Source organism: Megalops cyprinoides, chromosome 1 (assembly GCF_013368585.1).
Source record: "Megalops cyprinoides isolate fMegCyp1 chromosome 1, fMegCyp1.pri, whole genome shotgun sequence".
Taxonomy (NCBI): domain Eukaryota; kingdom Metazoa; phylum Chordata; class Actinopteri; order Elopiformes; family Megalopidae; genus Megalops; species Megalops cyprinoides.
In genome coordinates, this window is record NC_050583.1 from 11,760,992 (window position 1) to 11,788,483 (window position 27,492).

General features: G+C 39.2%; 3 gene segments (V, D, J or C); all 3 read right to left on the minus strand.

The window, feature by feature from the left end:
- Positions 1 to 1,051: 1,051 nt before the first annotated feature.
- On the minus strand, positions 1,052 to 7,178 carry LOC118783659. The segment is given in 2 exon segments: positions 1,052 to 1,359; positions 7,136 to 7,178. Coding segments are annotated over 2 exon segments (351 nt in total).
- A 9,409-nt stretch (positions 7,179 to 16,587) lies between these two features.
- Positions 16,588 to 17,105, minus strand: LOC118783623. The segment is given in 2 exon segments: positions 16,588 to 16,898; positions 17,041 to 17,105. Coding segments are annotated over 2 exon segments (357 nt in total).
- Positions 17,106 to 26,405: 9,300 nt separating this feature from the next.
- On the minus strand, positions 26,406 to 26,905 carry LOC118790730. The segment is given in 2 exon segments: positions 26,406 to 26,725; positions 26,863 to 26,905. Coding segments are annotated over 2 exon segments (363 nt in total).
- Positions 26,906 to 27,492: the final 587 nt, after the last annotated feature.

A 27,492-nucleotide genomic window follows, 5' to 3' on the forward strand; every position in this document is an offset into this window, starting at 1 on the left:
TAATGAGTTTTATTTATTTATTTTTTTAAATATGGACCAATAGGTCTTACACATGGAATTTAATATGAATATTGATAATACTGAATTATGATATTTATAAAGTTCTCTCAGTTTCTGGTGGTGGTGACATGGGGTCAGTAAAGATGTGAATAGTAGAGACGTTTAATCACTGTAAGTTTTGACTGGGTTTCAGCCCTCTCAAACACTGTAGCTGTTGGGCACATTAATACACAGCTGTGTCCTCAGTCTTCAGTGGGTCTACTTTTAAATAGGTTGTCTGCACCTCTTTGACTGGACCTCTGGTCTTAAGGGAGCTGGAACAGAGAGAATGTTTGCGTGGCCCAACCCTGAGGAGAGGAGCTGAGAGGATGTGTGCTCCATCTGTTACCTCCCTCTGTGTCTATGCACTGAAACTCACATTGCAAGCAGAAACTGGTTTGATTGTCCTGAATAAATATATCTCACTGCCCCCTGGTGGACATTTTCAGAGCTGTTCTGATGTGGGCACGTCTGCTTTGCTCAAGCTCCCAGTCTGAATCTGCTTATTTCTGAGAAATAAATATTGTATTTCAAGTTTGTGGAGCCCTTTACTGAATATATCACATTTCTAAAGGATCCGAAAACACTGAAATGGCTAATAAATGTTTGGTGTGAGCTTATAAATACTTGAGCTTATTCACATACAAATACAAATATAGCTGGCTCTTGTTGTTGTCTCTGAAGATGGTGAATATATTGTTGTCTCTGCAGATGGAGAATCATATTCCATAATGGCCAACCACTCTAGTTCCATCCCAGGAGTCTGTCTGCTGTAAAAATTGGGGCACATACACTAACATTAGGTATTTATGGGTACAATATTATGTTGTATTGTATTGTTGTATGTATTATTATCTGTTTCATATGTTTCAAGCAATGACACAGAAATGCATGATTTTTCTTTTCAGGGTCCTATGTTTGTGAGTGTGGGGGTATGGGGATGTATGTGTGCGGATTTGTGGGTCTCTGAGTTTTTGTACAGCTCTACTGTTGGTTCAAATCACTGTGGCCATCAGGCACAGTAATACACAGCTATGTCTTCAGTCTGCAGGCTACTTCCTTGTAAAGACACTGTGCTGCTGGAGGTGTCTGTGGAGATGCTGAACTTGTTCTTAAGGGAATCTTTGTAAGCAGTGCTTCCATCATACCCTATGCCACCAATCCACTCCATAGCTTTTCCTGCAGGCTGTCGAATCCATACTGTGGCATAGTCGTTATCAGTCAGGGAATACCCAGAGACTTTACAGGAGATGGTCAGAGACTGTCCTGGCTTTACAGTCAAGGAACCTGGCTGGGTGAGTTCAACATTAGACTTCACACCTGTAGGAAATGAGATAAATTGATTACCACATGGGTTAAATAGCTTCCACACAGTTTTTAATCTCACTCTGACTCACACTGTTATTCAGGATCCTGCTTCTACTGTTATTTATAAAGTGACAGAAAAAGACACTCACAGGATGCAGCTGCAAGAAACAGCAGCAAAGATGCAGGGAACATGGTTTGTGTTGAAGATGAACCGGAGTGGGACGCTCTTTTCAACTCTCCAGGGCTCAGGGGCTGCTGAGGTCTTAAAGAGACACAGCCATCACTTAAATACAGAAGGCAAAAAGAAAGAGAGTTTCGTTTTGCATAGGAGGGGAGGTGTATCATATATAGTAGTTGGTAAAAAGGCCAAAAAACACTAGAAATAGAGAAACAATATTTTTATTTCAAAATTATTTGTTTACAATTTATTTGACTTACAAACAAAACAGTATCAATGGCTCCTTCATTGTGTCTCCTTCATTGTGTCTACTTTTTCTGCAAAGGTCTTACTGCACAATTTGAGTATAGGGATATGTTAAAAAAAAGAATTTGCTGATCCACATATTTGTAAATGCATTCTATTTTACACTTTTAATAGAAAGGCAGTCTGTATACAGAATGAAAAAAAATCTAGCCTGTATAATAATGAAAATGAATAAATTAGTACTAATACTACTACTGCTACTACTACTGCTACTACTGCTACTAATAAAAATAAATACAAAATTACAATTGTTACGTTATGTTAGATTCTACTACAGGAAAAATGTCAGAGTAAAATGAAAAAGGTGTTCAAATACATATTGTGACAAAGTGTAGTTTGTTCAGGTGCTAATCAGTATGTCAGGGCGGTGATCGGGACATGAACGCGGACCACAGGGTTTTACGGTTCCAGGCGTTTATTAAAATCGGCAGGCGGTTCGTAATTCAGAGACAGGCAGGTTTGGAAACACTAGTGGTGTCAATCAAATCCGAAGCGGCAGGCAGAAATTGAAGTCGGGAATCAGGCAGGAACGGCAATGCGGCAAGCGATCAGGGAAACTAATGCGGGGACGAGACAGGTAATAAACACTGAAACGAACTAGCAACGAGACAGAGACAAGCAGGGATATAAATAGCTGGTGTAATGAGGAGATGGGATGCAGGTGAGCAGGCAGGCAGGTGACGGTGATGAGGAAATCAGGTGGGCGGGGACCAGGCTGGGAGCGGAGCGGGGCGAGGGCTGGAACGCAAGGAAACAAGAGCACATGGAGAAGGAGAAACAAAAACAGCACGGCTTAGGGGGGCGGAGCCCTGACACAATAATGAAAAAATTGTGTTGTTGAACAAATTCAGTCATATGATTTTTTTTTTTTTTTATATTTTTGAATGCTGATTAAAAAGTCATACAGTTTGACTTTAATGTTGATAGTGCTGGTCTTGACATGAGATATTTATAAAGATCTCTCTGGTAGAGGAGACCAGTGGCAACGTTAGGTCTGATCATTCGGGGCTATATTTTAAGCCTAGTCCCGAATATTTTAGCTGTGAAAAAGGAGGTGTTTATAGCAAAACAACAGACAGACTGTGTAACAGAGTGGAACTTGACTTGCAGCGTCTGAAGGTGTGATAATGTTTATTTATTGTAAAGGTAGATATAACCTCCCCAACCTACCGATGCCGATCTCCCTTCAAAAAAAAAAAAAGAAAAAAGACAAGCCCCAGGCAAACTTGACTTAGCCCCGGATCTTTTCAATAGCAAGAAACGCCCCTGGAGGAGACACAGGGAACATGCAGAGAGAGAAAGAGTGTACAATACAGATGTGCTTCAGTGACTCTGGGTGTGACATATCCTTGAAAAGTTTTTGTACAGTGCTGCAGTCTCTCCTGTCACTGAGTCTCTGGCACAGTAATGCACTGCAGTGTCCTCACTCTTCAGGCTTTTCCCCTGTAAGTGAAGCAGGTTCCTAGAGGTGTCTTTGGTGATGGAGCATGGCCCTGGAGGGAGTGGGAAAATATCCTGCTCATCTGTAAATACAGCTGGCTCTTGCTGTTGTCTCTGGAGATGGTGAATCTTCCCTTAACTGACTAGGAGTACTATGTGGTGTGCCCACCGTATTTAATATAAGCAATCCACTCCAGTTCCTTCCCAGGAGCCTGTCTGACCCATTTCACCCAGTAGCTGATGTGAACCCAGAGGCTGTGCAGGTCAGTTTGTGGGATTCTCCAAGCTTTTTAACTGCTGGTTCTGACTCAGTCAGTGTCTGACTTTTAATACCTGTGAAAATAATGAACACGTTCAGCTCAAAATTAAGTAAAAGGTTGTTCATGTAAAAACATTTTTCATATAAAAATGAACAATTCCTAAAACATACTTGTTAAGCATACTATTATCAGAAGTAATCTGATTATAACAGTCATGGTGTAAGTCTTTGATTGGTGTCTAAAATAACAGTCTTACAGCCAGTCCCCAACAACAGCCTATCCTCCCTTAGTGCAGAGAGATAAATGAAGAAGGAAGAGATCAGAGTTTGCATGAACTCCTCCGCACTGGGTGGGAAGATTTACACACTGTTTAAATAGTGGAGTCACATCTGACTGTTTCAGATTTTATTTTATCCATCCATACAGCTGATTATTGTATTATATTAATATTCAGAATGAGTCTAGAGTCAGGTAAGGATATGAAAGAGGGGCCAACATCTTACTTGCACTCAGCAGCCTGAAAAGAAAACCAGTCATACATTTCAGTCCAGTGTACCAGAGCTACCCTATAAGGACTGCAAAATGCCATAAAATATAGAAAATATCCTCATGTCCAATCTGAAACATTAGCCCATGTACTGTATGTGCAACAACTTGGCATACAGTGAGGCATGACAATAATAGTAGACAGTTCCCAATGTTGCTTACTTAATATGAGCTCATTTTAAGCATTAGGCAGAATTTCTTTTGGCAGAATTTCTTCTGCTCATTGCACATGTAGTTTATGATGTAGTTTATGTGTTTATTTTTTCATGTGTGATAAAACTGATTTCACATTCATTGTGTATGTTTATATGTAGGAGTTGCACAGTGAGTTTATTATTGATATCCTCACACGGATAAACTAGTGAAATAAGGAGGTAGGTGGAAAAGCACTCACATTCATAGAGTGTATTCATATCCAGTTTGTAAGGCTGTGGATGCTGGCTCTTTGTTCTCGGGATTATGTATGGTGCCCATAAAGAAACCAGACAGACAATGGCATTGAGGAGTCTCTGTGACCATTCCATCACTCTGTCTTCAATATCACTTCAATGTCAGCTTTTACAATGTGTCAGTATACAGCAGAATGTCTTCAAGCTGAGCAATTTGACTGTGATTAATGAAGTGTGAAGTTTTTGTATTGCTTTTAAATGACTTTCACTCGCTGTGTGTATGTGGCACAGTAATACACATCTGTGTCTTCAGCCTGCAGGCTGCGTGCTTGTAAAGACACTGTGCTGCTGGAGGTGTCTCTGGAGATGGTGAACTTGTTCTTTAAAGAATCTTTGTAAGCAGTGCTCCCACCACTGCTAATATATCCAACCCACTCCAGTGCTTTCCCTGCAGGCTGCCGGATCCAGAATGTGGTATGACTGCTCAGGGAATACCCAGAGACTTTACAGGTGATAGTCAGAGACTGTCCTGGCTTTCCAAACAAGGAACCTGGCTGAGTGAGTTCAACATTACACTGCACACCTGTTGAAAGAAGGACATAAGAATACATTCTACAACAATTTGACAAAAGATACACAGATATTTCTTGACCAATGCTGAATATTTTTAATCTTGTTGACATGAAAGTATTGATCTGCCGCAAAACCTAAACACTGAGACTCACAGGATGCAGCTGCTAGCAGCAGCAGCAGTAGAGATGCAGGGAACATGGTTTGTGTTGAAGCTGAACTGCTGTGAATGTCTGTAATGGCTTCTCACTGTGCACATGCTTAAATGAACACGGTGACAGCACTGGATTTGCATACAGCTTAGCTTGAAGTCATTCATCAATGGTGAGTGATGGATATAAAAGAGGTTAGATATGGCAATTGAACCCACAAACTGTACATGTAAGTGTGTGTGAGTCTCCTGGTGTCTTGACCACTGGATCAGATTCAGTCAGAACAACCTTAGCCTGAACAATTGTAAGTAAATGAAAAAGGGCACTGTGAGGGTCAGAGGAGATCAGACACTGCGGTGCAGCACAGCCACACAGTGGAAGCTGGTGACCCATCTCTCACTAAGTGGTATTCTGCCACCTTTATCAATGAAAGGCTTGGGTCCACTCAAGTGCATAAAAAGTGAAACTTACTGCAATGCCTTATGCCAAACACAATCTGAATATTGCACATCTCTCTCCTTTTCCTGATTTTATTCAGAGATTTCTTGCTGGTCTGTGGTAAGTCTGTGGTAAATTTCAACACTGAATTGCCACCCTTTGAGTTCCTGTGTTTTAAACTGGAAAATGATGGTGAACATGGTGTTTCTATGATTTATAGAAAGCTCCCGATAACATTCTCCATTCTGTTTGCATGGATTGATTCACAAGCTCTGCATACTGTGGATAGAATTCCAGAGCTGTCTGTAATTACAGCATTGATGTGGATATATAACATTTATAGAAGAATTATGGTACAAAGACCAGGATCTGCGTAGGCTCGCAAAGAGCAAAAACCTCATTTTGATTTCCAACGTTTACTCTGGTTGGGATTGAACTAAATTTGATGGGTGTAGGAAAGAAACAATACTGCTTTAAGTTACAGAACTTCACATTAAAAAAGACATATCTGTTATAGAGCTGTTGTTTGTTTAGCATTGACACAACCAGAATTCAGGTAATCTAATTTTTCTGATTTCAGTCAGAAGGCAGCTGAGGTGAAATATCACAGATACTATATATACATAAAATACTTTATGTTAACTATTCAAAAATACTCACTTGTTTAAGAAAAGTCTCAAGTCATGTATTTTATATTAAATAATAATTTTAATGTACATTTTTGATAAATGTTAAGTGAGCAGCCTTGTTGCCAGATAATTTTGAGGGTGAAGGAATCAGACAGTGAAACCAATACACCCTCCCTCCATCCTCCCTCAGCTGAATGGTTTTTATACAGCTCTTTGCTTCACTTCACACACTGGGAGTATCGAGCACAGTAATACACAGCTGTGTCTTCAGGCTTCAGACTGCTCATCTCCAAGGTGACTGTGCTCCTGTCATTGTCTCTGGAGATGGAGAATCTTCCCTTTACAGAGTCTGAGTAATATTTATTACTACCGCTTGGGCTGCTGATATATGCAATCCACTCCAAGCCTTTCCGAGGTGCCTGTCTGATCCAGCCCATAGCATTGCTACTAAACGTGTAGCCAGACCCTGTGCAGGTGAGAGAGATCCTCCCTCCTGGACTGCCCACCTGACCTGCAGGCTGGGTCAGAACCACATCACAGTGGACATCTAGAAAGAAGGAAGAATGCATCATTACCACCATCATATAATAATAATAATAATAATAATAATAATAATAATAATAATTACCACCAACCATATAATAATAATAATAATAATAATAATAATAATAATAATAATAATAATAATAATAATAATAATAATAACAAAAAATTTCAAAGACCTATCCTGATTTTTAAACACTTTATTCACACGTGCCAGTTAATGACAGAAGTACTATGTATGCCACTAATGATGACAGCGATGATATTTTTTTTATCTTATGTGTGACTAACTCATCTAAAATGACAAAGTCAAAGTGATCAAAGTGCAGAAACTCACAGGATGCAGCTGCAAGAAGCAGCAGCAGAGATGCAGGAAACATGGTTTGTGTTGATGATGAACTGGAATAATCTGCTCTTCTCAACTCTCCAGGGCTCAGGGCTGCTGAGGTCTTAAACAGACACAGACACTCTTTAAATAGAGAGAGAGCAAAGAAAGAGGGGTTAATTTGCATAAGAGGGGAGGTGTATCATATATAGGTATAAAAGGGTGAAATGAAAAACACTTTGTGGATATTATTGCTTTTTTCAGTTACAATGGCTATTACAAATTCTTACAAATTCAATACAAAATCTTTGATAGATTTTAATCTTATTCAGATTTTTCTTTTTCCTGATGATTGTAAGAGGGAAAAAATGCTTTTCTTCAGCCATTGCTGTGACAAAACTATCAGCTAATAGTTTGGAAAATTTCCCTCTAAGTAAGATGAAAATTTCATATGGTTGTGAAAAAATGAGATTGATTGTGTGGCTGTTGAGAAACAAAACCATCCTGCACCATCATTTGACAGAACTCATGAAATAACTCAAATCTCCAAGACTGGAATCATAAACAAACGCCTCAGGATGACAATGTGTCTCTGTTGTGTTATGCTGTCAGTTGGATGGGAATATCATTGATACTGGTTGGCAGAGTGCACTGTTCTTCAAAGCTGGACTGATGTACAACCAACCGTTGTACTGTCATATTAGCCTTCTCTTCATCAGCAAACATTACCTACATATTATTATTATCTTTATATACCTACTTATTATTATTTTTTTTGCTGTGTTTAATATAATTTCACAGAAATGAACACTTGCAGGATGCTGATGTCAGAAACAGAAGCAGAGGTGCAGGGTTTGTGTTGAAGATGCACGGGAGTGAGTTGCTCCTCTCAACCCCCCAGGCCTTAGGGGTTGCTGAGGTCAAAAAGAGACACTTTTCACTTTTCACTTCATTAATATTGATTCCAGCTCCTTGTCTCAGGGATCCTGGAGTGTGCATAATGAAGCCAGACAGACACAGGGAGTGAGGATTCAGTCTCTGTCTCTGTCTACTTATTCCATACCTGATGTACTGCCTTCCGATTATAATACAATTTAAATTACTGTTTCAGTTCATATAACTGATCAATGTCATTAAGAATAGTTAAATGGAATAATGACCTCAAAGCCATTCCATCACTCCCACAGTTCCCCCCTGCAGTTACACCTTCCACACTCAGCAGGATTACTCCTACTTCTCCCTCCTTATCTCTTCTCTCTACCGTCTCCTCTGCTGCACACAAGTGCAGAGAATCAAACATAAATATCAAGACCAACATGTGGACTGTGATTAATGAAGCGTGAAGCACTTTTTGTATTGCTCTCAAATGACTTTCACTCGCTGTGTGTATCTGGCACAGTAATACACAGCTGTGTCTTCAGTCTGCAGGCTTCGTCCTTGTAAAGACACTGTGCTGCTGGAGGTCTCTCTGGAGATGCTGAACTTATTCTTTAAAGAATCTTTGTAATAAATGTTTCCACTGCCACAGACACGTCCCACCCACTCCAGGGCTTTCCCTGCAGGCTGTCGTATCCATTCTGTACAGTAGCTGCTATCAGTGAGCGAGTACCCAGAGACTTTACAGGAGATGGTCAGAGACTGTCCTGGTTTTACAACCATAGAAGCCGGCTGAGTGAGGTCAACACAATGACCAACTGTGGATAAAGACACATGAGCATATTTCTTAGAATTCTAATTCATGCATTTTATTAAAATCTTTCTGGAAACATGTTAAAAAGCACAACAAGCAGACAGTGCATCTTTGTCAATTTTGGAAAAATGATTATTGAAAATGTCATCCATGACTGTAACAGTCACCAGAGTATAACATCTATACTTACATGAAAATGTTCCCAGTAAAATGGATAATACTGCAAAAACTCCCATTGTAATATACAGATTCCCCTCTGTTTTGCGGGTGATGGTTCGGTGTCGAGTGGAGAATTCTCAGTGGCCTTTATAGGAAATACAGTGAACTGAATTTGTTTAAGTCTCAGGGGGATGCACTTTTGGACTGAGAAAAGCTTAATAAATTCAGTGTGCCCTCACATGGATGGAAATGAAGACCAGTGCACAGGTCCACTCAACATAGAGCTTTATTTTAGATCAGGTGGTAATACTGACAGATTTAGGAATTGTCATGAGAATGAATAACTATATAGTTTTTATATATGTTTGTGTTGATTACTGAGCTCATTAATGAAATTATGCTTTTACTTTACTTTGTGCAGCTTAACTTAATACTTGTTTTTACTGTCTAGTATTCAAATGTTGATGTATCAGGACATTTGATACATCAAATGTCCTGATTTTTCTTTTTTACCTTAATTACAATGTAGATCGTATCTATAAAATGCATTAGTAATGTTTTACAATATGGTCTGCTGATGTGACATTATAAATAACTTTGGAGTAGTTCAGCTTCAGTAATTTGGTATAATAAAAGACAGTGTTACAACATTCAGTTAGACTGTGTTAATTTCTGCCAGGGTGAACTGAGTACAGCTTCAGTAATTTGGTATAATAAAAGATAGTGTTACAACATTCAGTTAGACTGTGTTAATTTCTGCCAGACGAACTGAGTACAGCTTCAGTAATTTGGTATAATAAAAGACAGTGTTACAACATTCAGTTAGACTGTGTTAATTTCTGCCAGGTGAACTGAGTACAGCTTCTGTAATGCAGCAGAATAAATGGCCTTTGAAAAGCAGACTCAGAGCTGGAGGTAAATGCGTTGGAGGTGATGAGTGTAAAGTTCTGTCTCAGAGTCCCTGGGACACAACCTCACAGAAACCATATCTGATTTTGGTGGGAAAATCAGATATGTTCTTCATCACTTACTGGTAAAAGGCTTCATAATTGAGTTCTCACTCTTCTGTCAAGAGTATAAGATACCAATGGTAGGATGAAACTTTCTTTAACTCTTTCTATATACATATGTTTTGTATATTGGTATTGAGCAAAGACTAGTTATCAAGATATCTCCTATAGAGATCAACTAGCAGGCCTCATTTTGAAGTCTTCTACAGAAACCATATTTGAATACAAATAACTAAGAATCGGCACAATTAGGAATCAGTGCAAACATGCAAATATGTTACTTTTGTAATTCTTTTCATTGTGTGAGGAATTAGAGAAGAGCACTTTTAAGAAGAGCATTTCATGTTGCAACACATTGTAATCCAGTCAAAGAGTATAATCTCATCCTGCAAGTGGTACGAAAACTTCAGGTGAAAAGTGCTAAATGTGGAAAAAGGTGGGTTTTGTACAGCCATAGTGCTATTTTTCTGTAAAGTATCTCTCAGGCACAGTAATACACAGCTGTGTCCTCAGTCTGCAGGCTGCTTCCTTATAAAGACACTCTGCCACTCGAGGTATCTCTTGAGATGCTGAATTTGTTCTTAATAGAACCTTTGTGAGCAGTGCTTCCACGGGCAGAGGGTAAATGCTCTGTTGGTGATGAGTGTAGACTGGGATACAGTATCATCACAAAACTGAATATCTGATATTTGGGGATCCTTCATCTCTCACTGGTAACAGCTATTAAAATAGCAGTCTCTCCTTCTGTCAAGAGCGCGCAATACCAAGAGTAAGTCACTATTGTTCTTGTGCAAAAAAGTTACTTTTTGTCCTGATCATTGTTGTGTTCTTTAAAATACAGGAAAGTTGTGGGTTATGCAGTATGTCATTTCTTATTGTGACACCATGTAACCAAACAAAATAGACAGATGATAGATAGATAGATAGATAGATAGATAGATAGATAGATAGATAGAAAATAGTTACGATGAGGAATAATGTTTTAATCTCTTCATGCCATTATTATGAAAACTTCATACCAGCACAAGAGGTAAGTGTATGCAATTTCTATAATTTCCTTCTTGGAAAATATTTGTTGAGTAAACTCTCAGGAGAATTGCAATAAAACTAATTTCAGTAAAAATCTTATTTTTCAGCTAGTTGCAGATACAAAATCAATTTTCAAAAAAGCTAAGGCATGGCAAACCTTTGTGAAACGCTACCTTAATTTAGCATGAAGCCAACAATAGCTTTTTTATCCAACCCAAAAGTGAATGCAGGTATAAGTGTTTGTTTGTGTTCTCTGTTGTCTTTGTCTTTCTTGTTTTCGTTTCTTTCCTGTCAGTTGTCTGTGTCACTGCGGACATGTGTGTTTCTCACACTACAGTCAGGTGTTTGGTTCTTGTACAGCCGTCTGTATGATGTCAAACACAGTACCTCTTGCTCAGTAGTACACTGCTGTGTCCTCTGCTTTCAGCTGGGTCATATGCAGATAGAGGCTGGAGCTGTCTTTGGATGCTGTGAATCTGCCCTGCACAACCTGTGCAGTGCTCTTGCTACTGTCAGAGTAAAAGTAAACGATCCATTCAAGTGCCTTTCCAGGAGCTTGGCGGATCCAGTGCATGATTGTGCCCCTAACATCAAACCCACTGCAGGCACATTTTAATGTGAGGGATCCTCCTGGTGCAGCCACAGCTGATTCAGACTGTGTGAGAACAATCTGAGACTGCACACGTAGGAAGAGAGACAAAGGTGAATAATGAACAAATGTTCAAAAAATATGAACACATAATGCAAGCTAAAATTTAATTCAAAAAGCTACTGATGATATAACAAACACAGAGACTAAAAGGATGCAGAGTTCATATTTTCAGATATTACTGTCTGTGTCCCTCGAAAAATATGTAATTAGGTTCAGTACCATATAGTTACAAGTTATCCATACTTTCCCAACTAAAATTCTCATCTTCAGCATTGGGTGTGACATTGTGGTGAAAATGGTTGATATGGTTGATTGTTTGCATGGAAAATGTCCGCAAATATTTTTAAAATATGCCATGTATGCAACAAAGAACAGTTTTGGGAAGATTTGATTAGTTGTGTGAATTCAGTACCATCAACACAAAAGCATTATTTCCCTGAACTCATAAAATCATTACTGAAATCGGGATGAACCTATTGCTCAGAATTTCATCCTTTCTGTTGCATTGACATTGGTTTTTCAGGGTTTTTACAATTTATATGTATTTCTGTAAAGGATTCAGGCAGTGTAGCAGTTGGCAAGAGATTCTGCTGCTTTCAGACTGCATGAGTTTTGTTCATGGTTTCTCTGACTGCAGCTGTTTAACTCTTATTCCCATGACAGAGAGTGAGGGGAGGTTTTTGTGTGGCTCTCCCATTACTCTCCAACACTGTGAGTATCGAGCGCAGTAATATACAGCTGTGTCCTCAGCCCTGAGGTTGTTCAGAGTGAGAGAGGACCTGCTGTTGGAGCTGTCTCTGTTCAGTTTTAGGCGTCCCTTAACACTGTCTGCATAGTTAGAGCTGCCATCGTATCCCAGCCATTCCAAGCCCTTTCCAGGAGCCTGACGAATCCAGCCGATATAATAGCTAGAGAATGTGTAGCCTGAAGTCTGGCATGTGATACTCAGAGACTGGCCTGGGGTCTTTATCTCTGAATATGTGGATGGGGTCAAGGAGATGGAGAGAGACCCTGCAAAAGAAGAATTAAAATCAATGACAATGCTGCAGTCCTACATAAACATTTTAGTTCTTCATATAGCGTATTTCAACTCTAAACCTACCCTGTATACAACAGATGAGAAGGCAAAAACTAAAAATGGCTTCCATGATTGTCTTAGAGTGGCTGAACCAAACTCACTGTTCGCATTTAGATGCTACTGCTTTAAAAGAGGACTCTCCATAACATTTGCATCTCATTTGCATATCACATTAAAAGGACACTTGTTGGATTTGCAATATGTATGAGCCTAAATGAGGCTCACAGTGAATTCAGTTACAATCAATCATGACAGATAAGATTTGTATTTTTATGTGTATTAATGTTGTGAGCATTTATTTAAATAAATGATTCAAGATTCATATTACATCTCACAAAAAATACACCTACAGTGCAAAAGAGAAATAATTGAAATTTTATATGTAAAGTGTCTTCCTGTCAGTGAGCTATCCAATATTATACTCACAAAGATGAAAGAAGAGATTAACTCTTTTCTGTCTTTAACTTTTCTTTCTACATGGGACAAAATATGGAGTTTTTTTTTTTTTTTTTAGATTTGTATACTATTGTCATGATAATCCCCATCAGATTTTTGTGTTATTCACATGCAGTTTGTTGAGGCAGCTGCCTCAATATTTTGGATGGTATAATGTTTCATTTATTTGCTATTATCTTTAGGAAGACTGTTTAGAGAAGTTGCATAAGAACTGCTTTTTATTTTAATAAAATGAGAAAATACAACTTTCCATTGGAAAGTTTTAAAAAATGGTAAACTTAAACATTGTACTGTAAATGTATATTTTGTGTGTGTGCGTGTGTGTGTGTGTGTGTGTGTGTGTATGTGTGTGTGTGTGTGTGTATGTAAGCATGTTTTTGGGAGGGTGGGGGGTGGGGGTAGGACTCAGAGTCCAAAGTTTGTAGGCATGTGTGGGAGTGCCAGAAGGGGGATATTTGTGTCTGGATGTGTGTGTCTTTGTCTTTGTAATACGCAGCTGTGTCCTCAGTCTTCAGCTGGTCTATTTGTAAATAGGTTGTCTCAAGGGAAACATCTTCAGAGACAGTGAATCTCCCTTGGAAAGAAGCTGCATAATTTGAGTTTGTGTTTCCAATCCACTCCAGTGCTCTCCCAGGTCTCTGGCGTATCCAGTGCATATAGTACTCACTCAAGGAAAACCCAGAGACAGTACAGGTGAGCTTGACTGTTTCTCCAGGTCTTTTCACCTCTGAGACTGACTGATCCAACCTCACATCATCACAGCACACACCTGGGGAGAAATAGAAATTTGAGGTCTAAAACGCAGTTTACACAAACTTGGTAAACAGCTGCAAGAGTTAGAGAGGGAGAGAGAGAGGATTGTGTTGTGCTGAATGTTTCCCACTCACAGTGCAGACACAGCAGTAGAAGAACAAATCGCAGGGCAGTGTCTGGAGACTCCATGTTGAGTGGAGGAATGAGGCCCTCTTTGGCTGGACCTCTGGTCTTAATGGAGCAAAGAGAATGTTTGCATGGCCCAACCCTGAGGGGAGGAGCTGAGAGGATGTGTGCTCCCTCTTTCACCTCCCTCTGTCTTACTGTATGCACTGAAACCCACATTCCAAGCAGAAACTGGTTTGGTTCTCCTGAATAAATATATCACACTGCCCCCTGGTGGACATTTACAGAGCTGTACTGATGTGGGTATGTCTGCTTTGCCCAAGCTCCTAGACTGAATATGGGTATTTGTGACAAATGCATATTGTATTTTAAGTGTGTGGAGCCATTTACTGTACATATCACATTTCTAAATGTTGGGAAAACATGGAACTGGTCAATAAATATTTGTTTTGATATCATAAATACTTGAAATTCTTCATTTAATAAAGCTGGCTCTTGGTGTCATCTCTGACGATGGTGAATATTTCCTGAACAAATTGTGAGTAGTATCTTTGACAATGACTGTCATATTCAAAAACAGCCAACCACTCTAGTCCCTTCCCAGGAGCCTGTTTGATCCATCCCATCCAGTAGATACTTAATGTGAAATGAGAAATGATTCACTAACATAAATAAGAAAAGAATAATTGTATTCTATGAAATGAACACGTTTCTTTGTTTTACAGTCATTGAAATATTATAATAATGACTGACAGATTTTTTTGAGAAGCCATGATGGCTCAAAATAAAAATACAATGGTAAAAATGCTTTGTCTGTGGTGTCAACTATTCATCACACAGCAATGACTGCAGGCAGAAATGATCCTTGCTGTGTGACGAAGGCCAGGTCTCGGCGGAACATGTTGAAGCATTGATGTAGATCAAAGCCATCCCTATATTTACTACACAGCTTTTTACAGTTATTGAGAAAGATAAGGTTGCTCAGGCTGCAAGTAAAACTCCACTAGTTTTCACTAGTCTTCAATTTCTGTTCACCTTCCATTTCGAGATTATATTTTCAACTGAATAAGATCACAATATTTCCACACTCAACTGTCAGGAGTATCAGCTGTAATAACTTGTATAGCCTCTCAAACAACTGATTGGTGAAACTCCTGTTGAACTGAAGCATGTACACTAACATCATGGATTAATGGGTATTGGGTTGCTTTTCATTTATGTTGGAAGACACTTCCAGGCTTTGACGAAAAGGCATGATTGTTTTAGGAACAAAATGTTAACCCTACAACACAAAGCATTAATGTGAGACATCAGTACTAAAATGTTCAGTTATGATCAGTTATGATCTTTTTCATGTTGAGAGGCAAATCCCTTGCTGTCCCTTTCAGAGACTGACATCTTCTGGCCACTTTGAGAACTGCAATGGAACAATGTGTTTCTGCTGGTGTGTGCTAGCACTCATGGGGTCAAGAAAACTGTGATTAAATGACACAGATACCTGAGCTGTGACCTCCCTCATGTTTACAAATTAATCTTTGGAATATGCTCAAATAAACAGTATAGTATAGTATAATAGTTGTATGAAAACACGTCAAAACTCCATGGTGATACTGTGCTGTTTAGATCACACCTACCAAAAGCCCATTCTGGAAAAAAACGGAATACTCTAACAGCATGTAAATCAGATTCCAATGTTTGATAAAACCTGCCAATTGCATTTTTTGAATTAATTGAATTTATACTGTATCTTATTAGAGTTATGTAGCTTTATGTACATATTTTACTAAGAAAATTAAACCAGTCATTTCCTGAGCTGATGTTATTATATTTTGGAACAAAATATGAGAGCGCAGGACATTGTAGTAAAGTTTTTTGTTTGTTTTTGTCTTTTTGTAATGTAGTTCATGGGTTCTTACACTTAAATGACATTGCATAGACAGCTGTTATAGGAGGGTATTTCACCTTTAAAGCTCTCTTCAATAATATCCCCTTCCCCATCCCTGAAGGTGCACCCTGTAAACCCGGCTCCCCCACTCTCATCAGGCTTCTCAGTCTGCATGCTCCTGCAGTCACTGACAATGGCAGCAGTATTAGATTAGCCAAGTACTAACTTCATATGCATGCATTATAAACTTTGGATGAATGTATAATCTGTATAATACATGAAAATAAGCATAAGGTAAGAGGGAAACATTGTACCATACACCTCTGCTTGTGCACTCTGTGGAAACAATGCTTCTGTCTGTACAACAGCTTTCACTTCAGGAAGCTACACTTAACTGTGTTTATCTGTGTATGATAAAGGGAAAGAGGTTTTGTCTTGCTCTCCCCTTACTCTCTTTCACTGTGACTCTGTGGCACAGTAATACAGAGCATTGTCTTCACCTTTCAGGCTGCTCACCTGTAAAAGCTGCATGAGAATGTTGACAACTTGATTGGATGGCAGATTCTTACTGTTATTGTTGTATGACGAGTGAGGGAGTTTTTGTATCACTCTTACATTATAATCTCTCATTGTGTCTCTTGGGCACAGTAATACACAGCTGTGTCTTCAGTCTGCAGGCTGCGTGCTTGTAAAGACACTGTGCTGCTGGAGGTGTCTCTGGAGATGGTGAACTTGTTCTTTAAAGAATCTTTGTAACGGGTGCCACCACTGTTAATATATCCGATCCATTCGAGGGCTTTCCCTGCAGGCTGCCGGATCCAGAATGTGGTATAACTGCTCAGGGAATACCCAGAGACTTTACAGGTGATAGTCAGAGACTGTCCTGGCTTTCCGAACATGAAAGCTGGCTGAGTGTGTTCAACATTACTCTGCACACCTGTCGAAAGAAAGACAGAAGAATACATTCTACAACAATGTGGCAAAAGATACACAGATATTTCTTGACCAATGCTGAATATTTTCAATCTTGTTGACATGAAAGCATTGATCTTCCGCAAAACCCAAACACTGAGACTCACAGGATGCAGCTGCTAGCAGCAGCAGCAGTAGAGATGCAGGGAGCATGGTTTGTGTTGAAGCTGAACTGCTGTGAATGTCTGTAATGGCTTCTCACTGTGGAGATGCTTAAATGAACATGGTGACAGCACTGGATTTGCATACAGCTGAGCTTGAAGTCATTCATCATTGGTGAGTGATGGATATAAAAGAAGGAAGACATGGCAATTGAGCCATTTACTTTGATGCAGAAATCAGGCAGTAGTGCAGCAGTGTGGAGTTTATTCCTATATTGACTGAATATGGCTTTGAAATTTACTCTACTGGTTTTGTTATTTTCACATCAGCTCCAGTATGTGAAAGGGTTTGTGTTCAGTGTGTGATGTTAATGTGCCGAGCCTTGTAGAGAAGCATATTCACAGAAAATAGTGCAGTTCATAATGAATAGTGCATAATGAATCTTCCCTTAACAGACTGGGAGTAGTAAGTGTAGCTGCTACCAGTGTAAATGAATGCAATCCACTCTAGTCCCTTCCCAGGGACCTGTCTGACGCATTTCATATTGCAGTCGCTGAATTTGAACCCAGAGGTTATACAGGTCAGTAACTGCTGGTTCAGACTCAGCCAGTGTCTGACTCTGAACACCTGTGAGAGGAAAAACAATTTAGAGCTGAATATAGTGAACCTCATACAAAAATATTGCACAAAGTGAAAAGGTAACCCACTAAAACTTACATGTGAGGCATACATTCTGGTCAGGATTTGCACTATACAGTTATCATTGTTTTGAATATTGTACAACAATAACTGTTTTTCTACTGCACTTCATACTGTATAATAGCAATAACCTTACCCTTGTTTATGGGAAACAATGTCAAATCTGCTATTAGTCAGAGAGTACCCGGAGACCTAGAGGTGGTCAGAGGCTGTCCTGGCTTAACAACCATAAAATCTGGCAGGTTGAATTCAACACAGCGAACATCTGTGAGCATATTTGTTATTAATCATCCATGAATCATGAAATAAAATGAAAATACACAGACAGTAAAAATTTTCCAGTGAGAAAAAAGGGGCCCAATATCATTGAAATGTTATAAATGTTAAAATGGTATAAATCACCATGACAGCGGTTTTCACCTACATGACAATGCATCTATTAGAATCATTAATATTGCAGTAGTGTTCAGTGTCACTCACAGATTCTATTTTACAGGTGATGCTCCTGTATTGGGAGGAGAATTCCAAGTGATTTTTATAGGAAATAAAGTGGGGCACATAACTGTGAATAAGGAAGAAGAGCACTGATGATGGTCACTTGTTGATTTGCACTTGATCCTCTGCACTTGGTCAATCCACCTGCTTTTACCCTCTTTATTTTTATGGCATTTTTAGTCCATCATAATAATACTGTGCATCTTAATTTGTTTCCCAAAACCGATGCAGTCATGGTAAGCACTGAGTTCAGTAATTGCTTATGGGACAGAATCAAATTCTCCTCAGCACGTAATCACTGTCACCTACAATATAGGCAGATTCGCAATTACAATTTCGGAAGTAAGTTTATTAGAGTATATGCCTTCTGGTAAGATTAGGTGCTCAGTACATTTATTTTCATATTGTTGGCTTAGGGTTTAGGGTTCTATGTTTGTGATTGTGTGTAGAAGTGAAAGAATAGGGATGTGTATGAATATGTGGGTCACATTATTAGTAATTAGTTATAAATGTTCTCAAAGCAGACCCACATGTCCTCAATAAATACATAATACCGTCATATATTACACAAAATGTAATGAAGTAATCATATTTTTTTTCTGTCTGGGTACAAAGGTCTGCTGTCCATTTGCTTTCAGTATATGTTAGCGAAATATGACACCTCGATACAAGATAAAGAAGACAATGCAAACATCTGAAGTGAATGTACTGTAAGTAGGTGAAAATGTACACATATATTGCCCGTACATGAACATTAACCATTATTAATATTCCTAAAAAATGATTAATATTCCTAAACCTATCAACATTCTTACTGAATTCATAAGTGATGTTGGGGGAAGCTCTTAATTCTCCTCCAGGTGGGGGCAGCAGCACTGCTCATAAAGGACATTCTGGTCCTGTGAATTTATCTTCTTTTTCTCAGTCATCCACCCCCCTAAAGATTTAGTCAAATTCACCCTACTTTACTTCTATTAAAAGCCACTGAGAACTCTGCTCCCACTACAGGAGCATCATTTGTAAAACAGAGAGGGGAATCTGTGTGTTACAATGGGAGCTGTTGCAGTTTTGATAACTTTCCTGGTTACAACTTCTTGTAAGTGTGCATGTATCATTTAAGTTGCCGTCAAATTGAAGTTTGACATTTTAATGATTGTTTTAGATGTTTAATTATTGTTTCATGCTTGACATTCTTTATCCACAGATGTTCACTGTGTTGAACTTACCCAGCCAGGTGCCTTGGTTGTAAAACCAGGACAGTCTCTGACCATCTCCTGTAAAATCTCTGGGTATTCCGTCACTAGCACCTATTGTACACACTGGATTCGACTGGCTGCAGGGAAAGCTCTCGAGTGGATTGGAATAATTTGTTATGATGGAAGCACTAACTACAAAGATTCCCTAAAAAGCAAGTTCAGCATCTCCAGAGACACCTCCAGCAACACAGTGTCTTTACAAGGAAGCAGCCTGCAGACTGGAGACACAGCTGTGTATTACTGTGCCCGAGACACACAGCGAGTGAAAGTCATTTGAGAGCAATACAAAAAGTGCTTCACGCTTCATTAATCACAGTCAACATGTTGGTCTTGATGATGTTTTCTTTCAATTCTCTGCAGTTGTGTACAGCAGAGGAGAAGGAATAGAGAAGAAGTAAGGAAAGAGAAGTGGGAGTAATGTGCCACTCCTACAGGTCCCTCCTGCAGTTACACCTTCCACACTCAGCAGCATTACTCCTACTTCTCCCTCCTTAGAGATTTCCCTGCAGGCTGTTTTATCCAACGTGTGTCATATCTGTTTAGTGATTATGCTACTTTACCCGTGATGGTGAAAGACTCCTGGTTTTACAGCCTTAGGAACTGGCCAGGTACCTTCAACATAGTGCACATCTGTGGATAAATAAAATTAAGCACAAAGCAACCATTAAAAGGACAATACAATCACTGAAATTCCCATCTTCAATTTACAACTAATCTAAATAAAGCATGTACACTGTTATGGCATCTTTTTGTCTTATGTTGGGCTGCAAAATATCTGTATTACTGTATTAAATGCACTGCATTAAATGTAAATAAACAGAAACTTGTGCACATGTTTGCGCTATCACAAAAATGATCAGATTGATTCATTACATTTTATGTAATGTAATACGTATTTATTTAGACCAGGTAGTCATGAATCTAGGCCTTTGACATGACTGATTAAGTTATTATACAATCACCAACAAACATGAGACTGAGGTCTGCCACATTTATAATGTTCATGTACCTCTGCTATACTCAGGGTGGGTTTTTGTACAGGCTTTCAATAACTTCACTGCACGGTGTCTCTCGGGCGCAGTAATACACAGCTGTGTCCTCAGTCTGCAGGCTTCGTCCTTGCAAAGACACTGTGCTGCTGGAGGTGTCTCTGGTGATGCTGAACTTGTTCTTAAGAGAATCTTTGTAATTAGTGCCTCCATCACTCCACATTATTCCAATCCACTCCAGTGCTTTCTCTGTAGACTGTCGTATCCAGTGTGTACGATAGCTGCTCAGTGAATATGAGACTTTACAGGAGATGGTCAGAGACTGTCCTGGTTTCACAACCATAGAACCTGGCTGAGTGAGTTCATCACAGTGAACATCTGTGGATGACAAATGTCAAGCAAAAAGCAGTTATTAAAATGCAAAAAATATGTATTAAAATGACAAACTTTGATGGCAACCAAAATGATACATGCACACTTACATGAAGTTGTAACCAGGAAGGTTATCAATACTGCAACGGCTCCCATTTTCACACATAGATTCCCCTCTCTGTTTTACAAATGATGCTTCTGTGATGGAAGCAGAGTTCTCAGTGGCTTTTATAAGAAATAAAGGGGACTGAATTTGACTAAATCTTTAGGGGATGGAGGAGTGAGGAAAAACAAGATGCATTAAAAGGGTCAAAATATCATTTTATGAATAGCACTGCTGCCCTCGTCTGGAGGAGCATTAGGAGCAGCAAACTGCTTCCACCAACATCACTGATGGATTTAGATCAGTAAGAAATCTTATGACTTCAGGAATTTCCATCAGACATAATGCATATGTAGAAGTGATCTATCAATATGTTTTTTTCCACCTGTAAATTCAGTTCAGATCGTTGTCAGATTGCATTTTCCTCTTTATCTTATGTTGAAGTTCTAGGTTTTGCTAATTTTTTCTGAAAGGACATTGGCAACGGATCATTTATATGTGTTTGTACCCAGGGAGAAAGAAATTTATTACCATGTTAGATCTTGTGTAACATATCAATTATTAGATATATATCGAGTAAGGGTGGTCCTGCATACAGACCATTTGTTGATACTAATAATGTACTTATGTTGCAGGACAGGTAAGGAATCTGAAGGGGGATCTTTTACCTCAATGATGATGTAGATCTCTAAATTGAAGAATGAATGATGGCTTTTTTTAATTCACATTTTATGTCTATTGTAAATTTTGACTTTTGTGTTATTGTGACTGCAGACAGCATACATGACACATTTATGGTCAAGACATTTTGAGCAGTGATAAGCAATTATACTGCCTCGCAGTGAATAGACTGATATAACACATGCATTCCCATGCATCCTACCATTGTTAGCAGGACAAGTGTAATATTACTCTATGTCGGCCATTTTATGTGTCTTTTCAAGAGGGAAAGCAATGCTCATTAAGTTATTACACATGCTTTTGAAGACCTTAACAATCTAGTTTCAGTTCGAGCACTGTTTTTTAGGATAGAACTTTTACAGGTCAGTTTGTGGGATTCTCTATCCTTTTAAACTGCTGGTTCAGACACAGTCAGTATCTGCCTTCTAATACCTGTGAAAAAAAGATTTAGAGCTCAACATTCATACATTCAACATAAAAAGTTTCAGATAAGATAGACAGAGAGGAAGGTGGCCTAGAGATACCGCTTAAAGAGACAACTTTACAGCTTTCTCTTGAAGGCAACCAGGGTGTCTGTTATTTGAAACTGAGAAGGAAGCTCATTCCAGCAGTGTGGAGCAAGTACTGAGAAGAGGCGGGTGCGAGAGATGCTGACCTTGTATTTCGGGACACAGAGGTGACACGAGGTAGCAGAGTGCAGCGCTCTTACTGACGTGTAGGCCTTGATCATGTCCTGCATGTATCAGGGATCAAGTTCAGTTCCTTGAAGGTTGAAGGTCTCTCCTCATCTCTTTTCTCCTCCATGTCCTCTGCGCCACACAACTGGGTCTGGTTGAGAGTGCAGGTAGATTTTAACTGTATGCAGCTAATAACTCCATGTGATAACCTAAGGAAACATTACATTACCTTATTGCCATTTAGTAGACACTCTTATCCAAAGTGACTTGCATAGGTTACTGTTTTATCCATTTATACAGCTGGATATTTACTGAGGAAATTGTAGGTTAACCGTTGTAAGCAGTGTGTCCACTCCATATTAATCCAATCCACTCCAGAGCCTTCCCTGCAGCTTTCCCCCCACAATTCCCATCTTCAGTTTGACACTAACCAAAGTAAAACTCACGTACTTACCTGAAGTTGTTCCCAGTAGAATTATTAATATTGCAACACCTCCCATTGTAACGCACAAATTTACCTCTCTGTTGTAGAGACTATGCTCCTGTGTTGGGAGAATTCTCAGCAGCTTTTATTGGAAATACAGTGTAGTGAATATGTAGGACTTATAAGGGTATGTAGGACTGAGAACAGTATAATGACTGCTGCCCACACATGGAGGAAAATGGAGAGCATGGAGAGCAATCAACTCCACCCATTAGACCATTGTTTTACCTTATCAATTTAGGAGTGTGGGGTTTATCTGGGGTTTATATAACTTTATGTTTCCCTGAATGAACATATTTCTGATACAACACTTTGACTTTTCATGTAAATGTGGGGTCATGTAAATAGTTATTTAAACTCATATTTTGTGCAATGCACAGATGTATTATACGGATCTCAATGACAGATAACTGTGTATTTAAGCTTTGTTTTTACTGCCTTCTGTTTGTGTTCCTGGAAAAAACTCAGATTCTTATTTATTGTAATGAAAATCCACAACAATTCACAACATCCACAACAATTTTGTTAAACAGATCAAAGCTGTATGTATGTCATGTCTTGTTGTGACACCACATAACCAAACCAAATAGCATATGTTTTAATCTCTTCATGCATTTATTATGAAAACTTCACACTCGCATAAGAGGCAGGTGTTAGATGTTCAATGGGGTGGGTTTTTGTACAGCTTTAGTGGTCTTCTTCTTTGCTGTGTATATCGGGCACAGTAATACTTTTTTTTTTCATTAATTTAAAAATCAATTAGTTAGTTTTAGCCCAAATCACAACAATAAGTTCTGACCTCTAAATAGAGGGTCCTTTAGCTCATCTATGTGAACCATGGCAACAATTCTTTATTCATCCCATATTACAAATTATACACAATGGTACTACATTTCAAGGACAGCACTAATGTCAGTAGAGTAGTTAAGTCAACTGCAAACCAAATTTGCTTGAATAAATAGTTGTGGTAAGCATTTATATAACATTACATTACATGATTGTCATTTGGCAGATGGGCTTATTCAGAGCAATTTACACAGGTTACAACTTTTTCCATTTCTACAGCTGCATATTTACTGCTGATTCTGGGTTAAGTACTTTGCAGGGTACGATAACAGGGCGCCAACAGGGATTCGCACCAGCAACGTTTGGATTACGAGTCCTGCTCCTTACTACTACACCACACTACTGCTCCCTGCCCCTACCCATTTCAGGCGAATGAGTTTTATTTATTTATTTTATTTTAATGTGGATGAATAGGTCTTACATATGGACTTTAATGTTTTTATTGATAATACTGAATAGTAATATTTATAAAGTTCTCTCTAAGTTTCTGGTGGTGTGGTGACACAGGGTCAGTAAAGATGTGAATACTACAGATATACTTCATCGGTGTAATTTTTGTCTGGGTTTCAGCTCTCTCAAACACTGTGGCTGTTGGGCACATTCATACACAGCTGCATCCTCAGTCTTCAGCTGGTCTGCTTGTAAATAGGTGGTCTCAAGGGAAACATCTTCCAAAACAGTGAATCTCCATTGGAAAGAAGCTGCATAATTTACATTTGTGTTTCCAATCCACTCCAATGCTCCCCAATGTCTGTGCCATATCCAGGCCATGTATTTCAAACTCAAGGAAAACCCAGAGGCAGTACAGGAGAGCTTCACTGTTTCTCCGGGTCTTTTCACCTCTGAGACTGACTGATCCAACCTCACATCATCACAGCACACACCTGGGGAGAAATAGCAATTTGAGGTCTAAAATACAGTTTACACAAACCTGGTAAACAGCTGCAAGAGGGGAAGAGGGAGAGAGAGAGGTTTGTGCTGTGCTGTATGTTTCTCACTCACAGTGCAGACACAGCAGTAGAAGGACAAATCGCAGGGCAGTGTCTGGAGACTCCATGTTCAGTCTTAAGGGAGCTAGAGCAGAGGGAATATTTGCATGTCCCAACCCTGAGGGGAGGAGCTGAGAGGATGTGTGCTCCCTCTGTCACCTCCCTCTGTGTATTACTGTATGCACTGAAACTCACATTGCAAGCAGAAACTCCTATGATTGTCCTGAATAAATATATCTCACTGCCCCCTGGTGGACATTTAGAGACAGAGGTGTTGTTAGGATCTTGAAACATTGGGGGCTTAGCCCAGCCCAGAAATCTTTAGATTTTTCACCTGATAATTGTACAATTTTCAAGTTATTTCAGAGTAAAATGAATACAAGATATGAGACAATGTGCTCTACCAAAAGATTCTGATCAGGTGCGTAGGCTGGCTTTCACAACATGGAATCAAAAGAAATCAAATGAGTGCAATCTGAGTTCTCATTCAACCATGTTATTATTTTAGCCTGGCAGCTACCTAGCTAGCTACCCGTCTGAGTGGAATACATGTTTCAATCGCCAAGTCGGTTGCAGCGATGCATATGCTTCATACATATGCTTCGGGAGAAACGAATTATGGCTTGAGGACTTATCAATTGGATTCTACAAAGGCAAAGTAAGGTCATCCCATTTTTTTCTATGCTTAGCCCATGTTCCACATTACTATCACAGTGAGTGCAGGCTTGTTAGACCAGTGGTTTTCAAACTGTGTGTCGTCACACACTGGTGTGTCTTGGGAGCTGGCCATGTGTGCCTTGGAATTAGTCTTATTTATGGTGATTTACATAGCTATAATCATATTTAAAGGTGTGCCTTGGAAATACTTGTTTTTACTAAATGGTGTGCCTTAATTGTGACAAAACGTTTGAGAACCACTGAGGTAGACTAGCTAGTTAGCTAAAGAGTCCTCTTCTTCAACAACCTGAGCTTGTAGATGAGGCAGTGGCACTCTCACGTCCTGACTCATCTGCTGCCACAGCAACAGGAGATAACTCTTCCTCCACCTCCTCTAGCCTCACCTGTGCCTTGTTGCCTTCATCCTTTTTCTTTGAAAAATCTCCTTATATCCATAGCCTTCAAGTCTTGCCTTAGCTACCACCAGATGCCAACAATGATAAGCCCTGTAACCAGTGTGCTTGCTCTCTCTCTCTCTCTCTCTCTCTCTCTCTCTCTCTCTCTCTCTCTCTCTCATGCTCACAAAAAATGCACGCGTGCCAAGTAGTGTGAAGTAGATCTGCTGCTTGAAGGACACACAGAGGAGCCAAAACGGACAAACACTGAAATGGCTAATAAATATTTGGTGTTAGCTCATAAATACTTGAGCTTGGTCACATACAAATACAAATACAGCTGGCTCTTGTTGTTGTCTCTGCAGATGGTGAATATTTTCTGAACAAACTGGGCATGAGACTGACGATCATGTTCCATAATGGCCAGCCACTCTAGTTCCATCCCAGGAGTCTGTCTGCTGTAAAAATTGAAGCACATACACTAGCATTAGGCATTTATGGGTACAATATTATGTTGCTCTGCATATATGCTGGAAAACGCTCCCAGGCTGACAAAGGGTCATGCATATGTTTATGAATGACTTGTTACCCATACATATGATAAAATGTATTTTATCTATATGTTTCATATGCTTCAAGCAATGACACAGAAATGCAATGTATGGGGATGTGTGTGTGTGGAGGCGTGGGTCTCTGAGTTTTTGTACAGCTCTACTGTTGGTTCAAATCACTGTGGCCATCGGGCACAGTAATACACAGCTGTGTCTTCAGTCTGCAGGCTGCTTCCTTGCAAAGACACTGTGCTGCTGGAGGTGTCTCTGGAGATGCTGAATTTGTTCTTAAGGGAATCTTTGTAAGCAGTGCTTCCATCATACCCTATGCCACCAATCAACTCTAGAGCTTTCCCCGCAGGCTGTCGAATCCATCCTGTGGCATAGTTGTTATCAGTCAGGGAATACCCAGAGACTTTACAGGAGATGGTCAGAGACTGTCCTGGCTTTACAGTCAAGGAACCTGGCTGGGTGAGTTCAACATTAGACTGCACACCTGTGGAAAAGGAGATAAATTGATTACCACATGGGTTAAATATCATTAACACAGTTTTTAATTTCATTCTGACTGACACTGTTATTCAGGATCCTACTTCTACTGTTATTTATAAAGTGGCAGAAAAAGACACTCACAGGATGCAGCTGCAAGAAGCAGCAGCAGAGATGCAGGGAACATGGTTTGTGTTGAAGATGAACTGGAGTGAGCTGCTCTTCTCAACTCTCCAGGGCTCAGGAGTTGTTGAGGTCTTGAAGAGACACAGCCACCATTTAAATACAGAAGGCAAAAAGAGAAAGTTTTGCTTTGCATAGGAGGGGAAGTGTATCATATATAGTGGTTGGTATAAAAAAGCTAAAATACATTTTTTGAAAATGTAACAATATATTTTATTTCAAAATTTTTGTTTACAATTTATTTGTTTCACAATTTATTTGTTTTACTGATCAATTTCAATAGTTCTTTATTGTGTCTGTTGTCCTCTACTGTTTAATTCAGTGTTTCTATAAAGGTCTTATTGTACAATCTGAGTATAGCGATATGTTAAAAAAAAAGAATTTACTGATCCACACATTTGGAAATGCATTTTATTTTACATCTTTGATAGAAAGGCAGTCTGTATACAGAATGAAAAAATCTAGCTCGTATAGTAATAAAGAAAATAGATAAATAAATTAATATTAATACTACCATTTCTACTACTGCTACTACCGCTACTACTGCTACTAATACTAATAAATACAAAAATACATATGTTGCATGTTAAA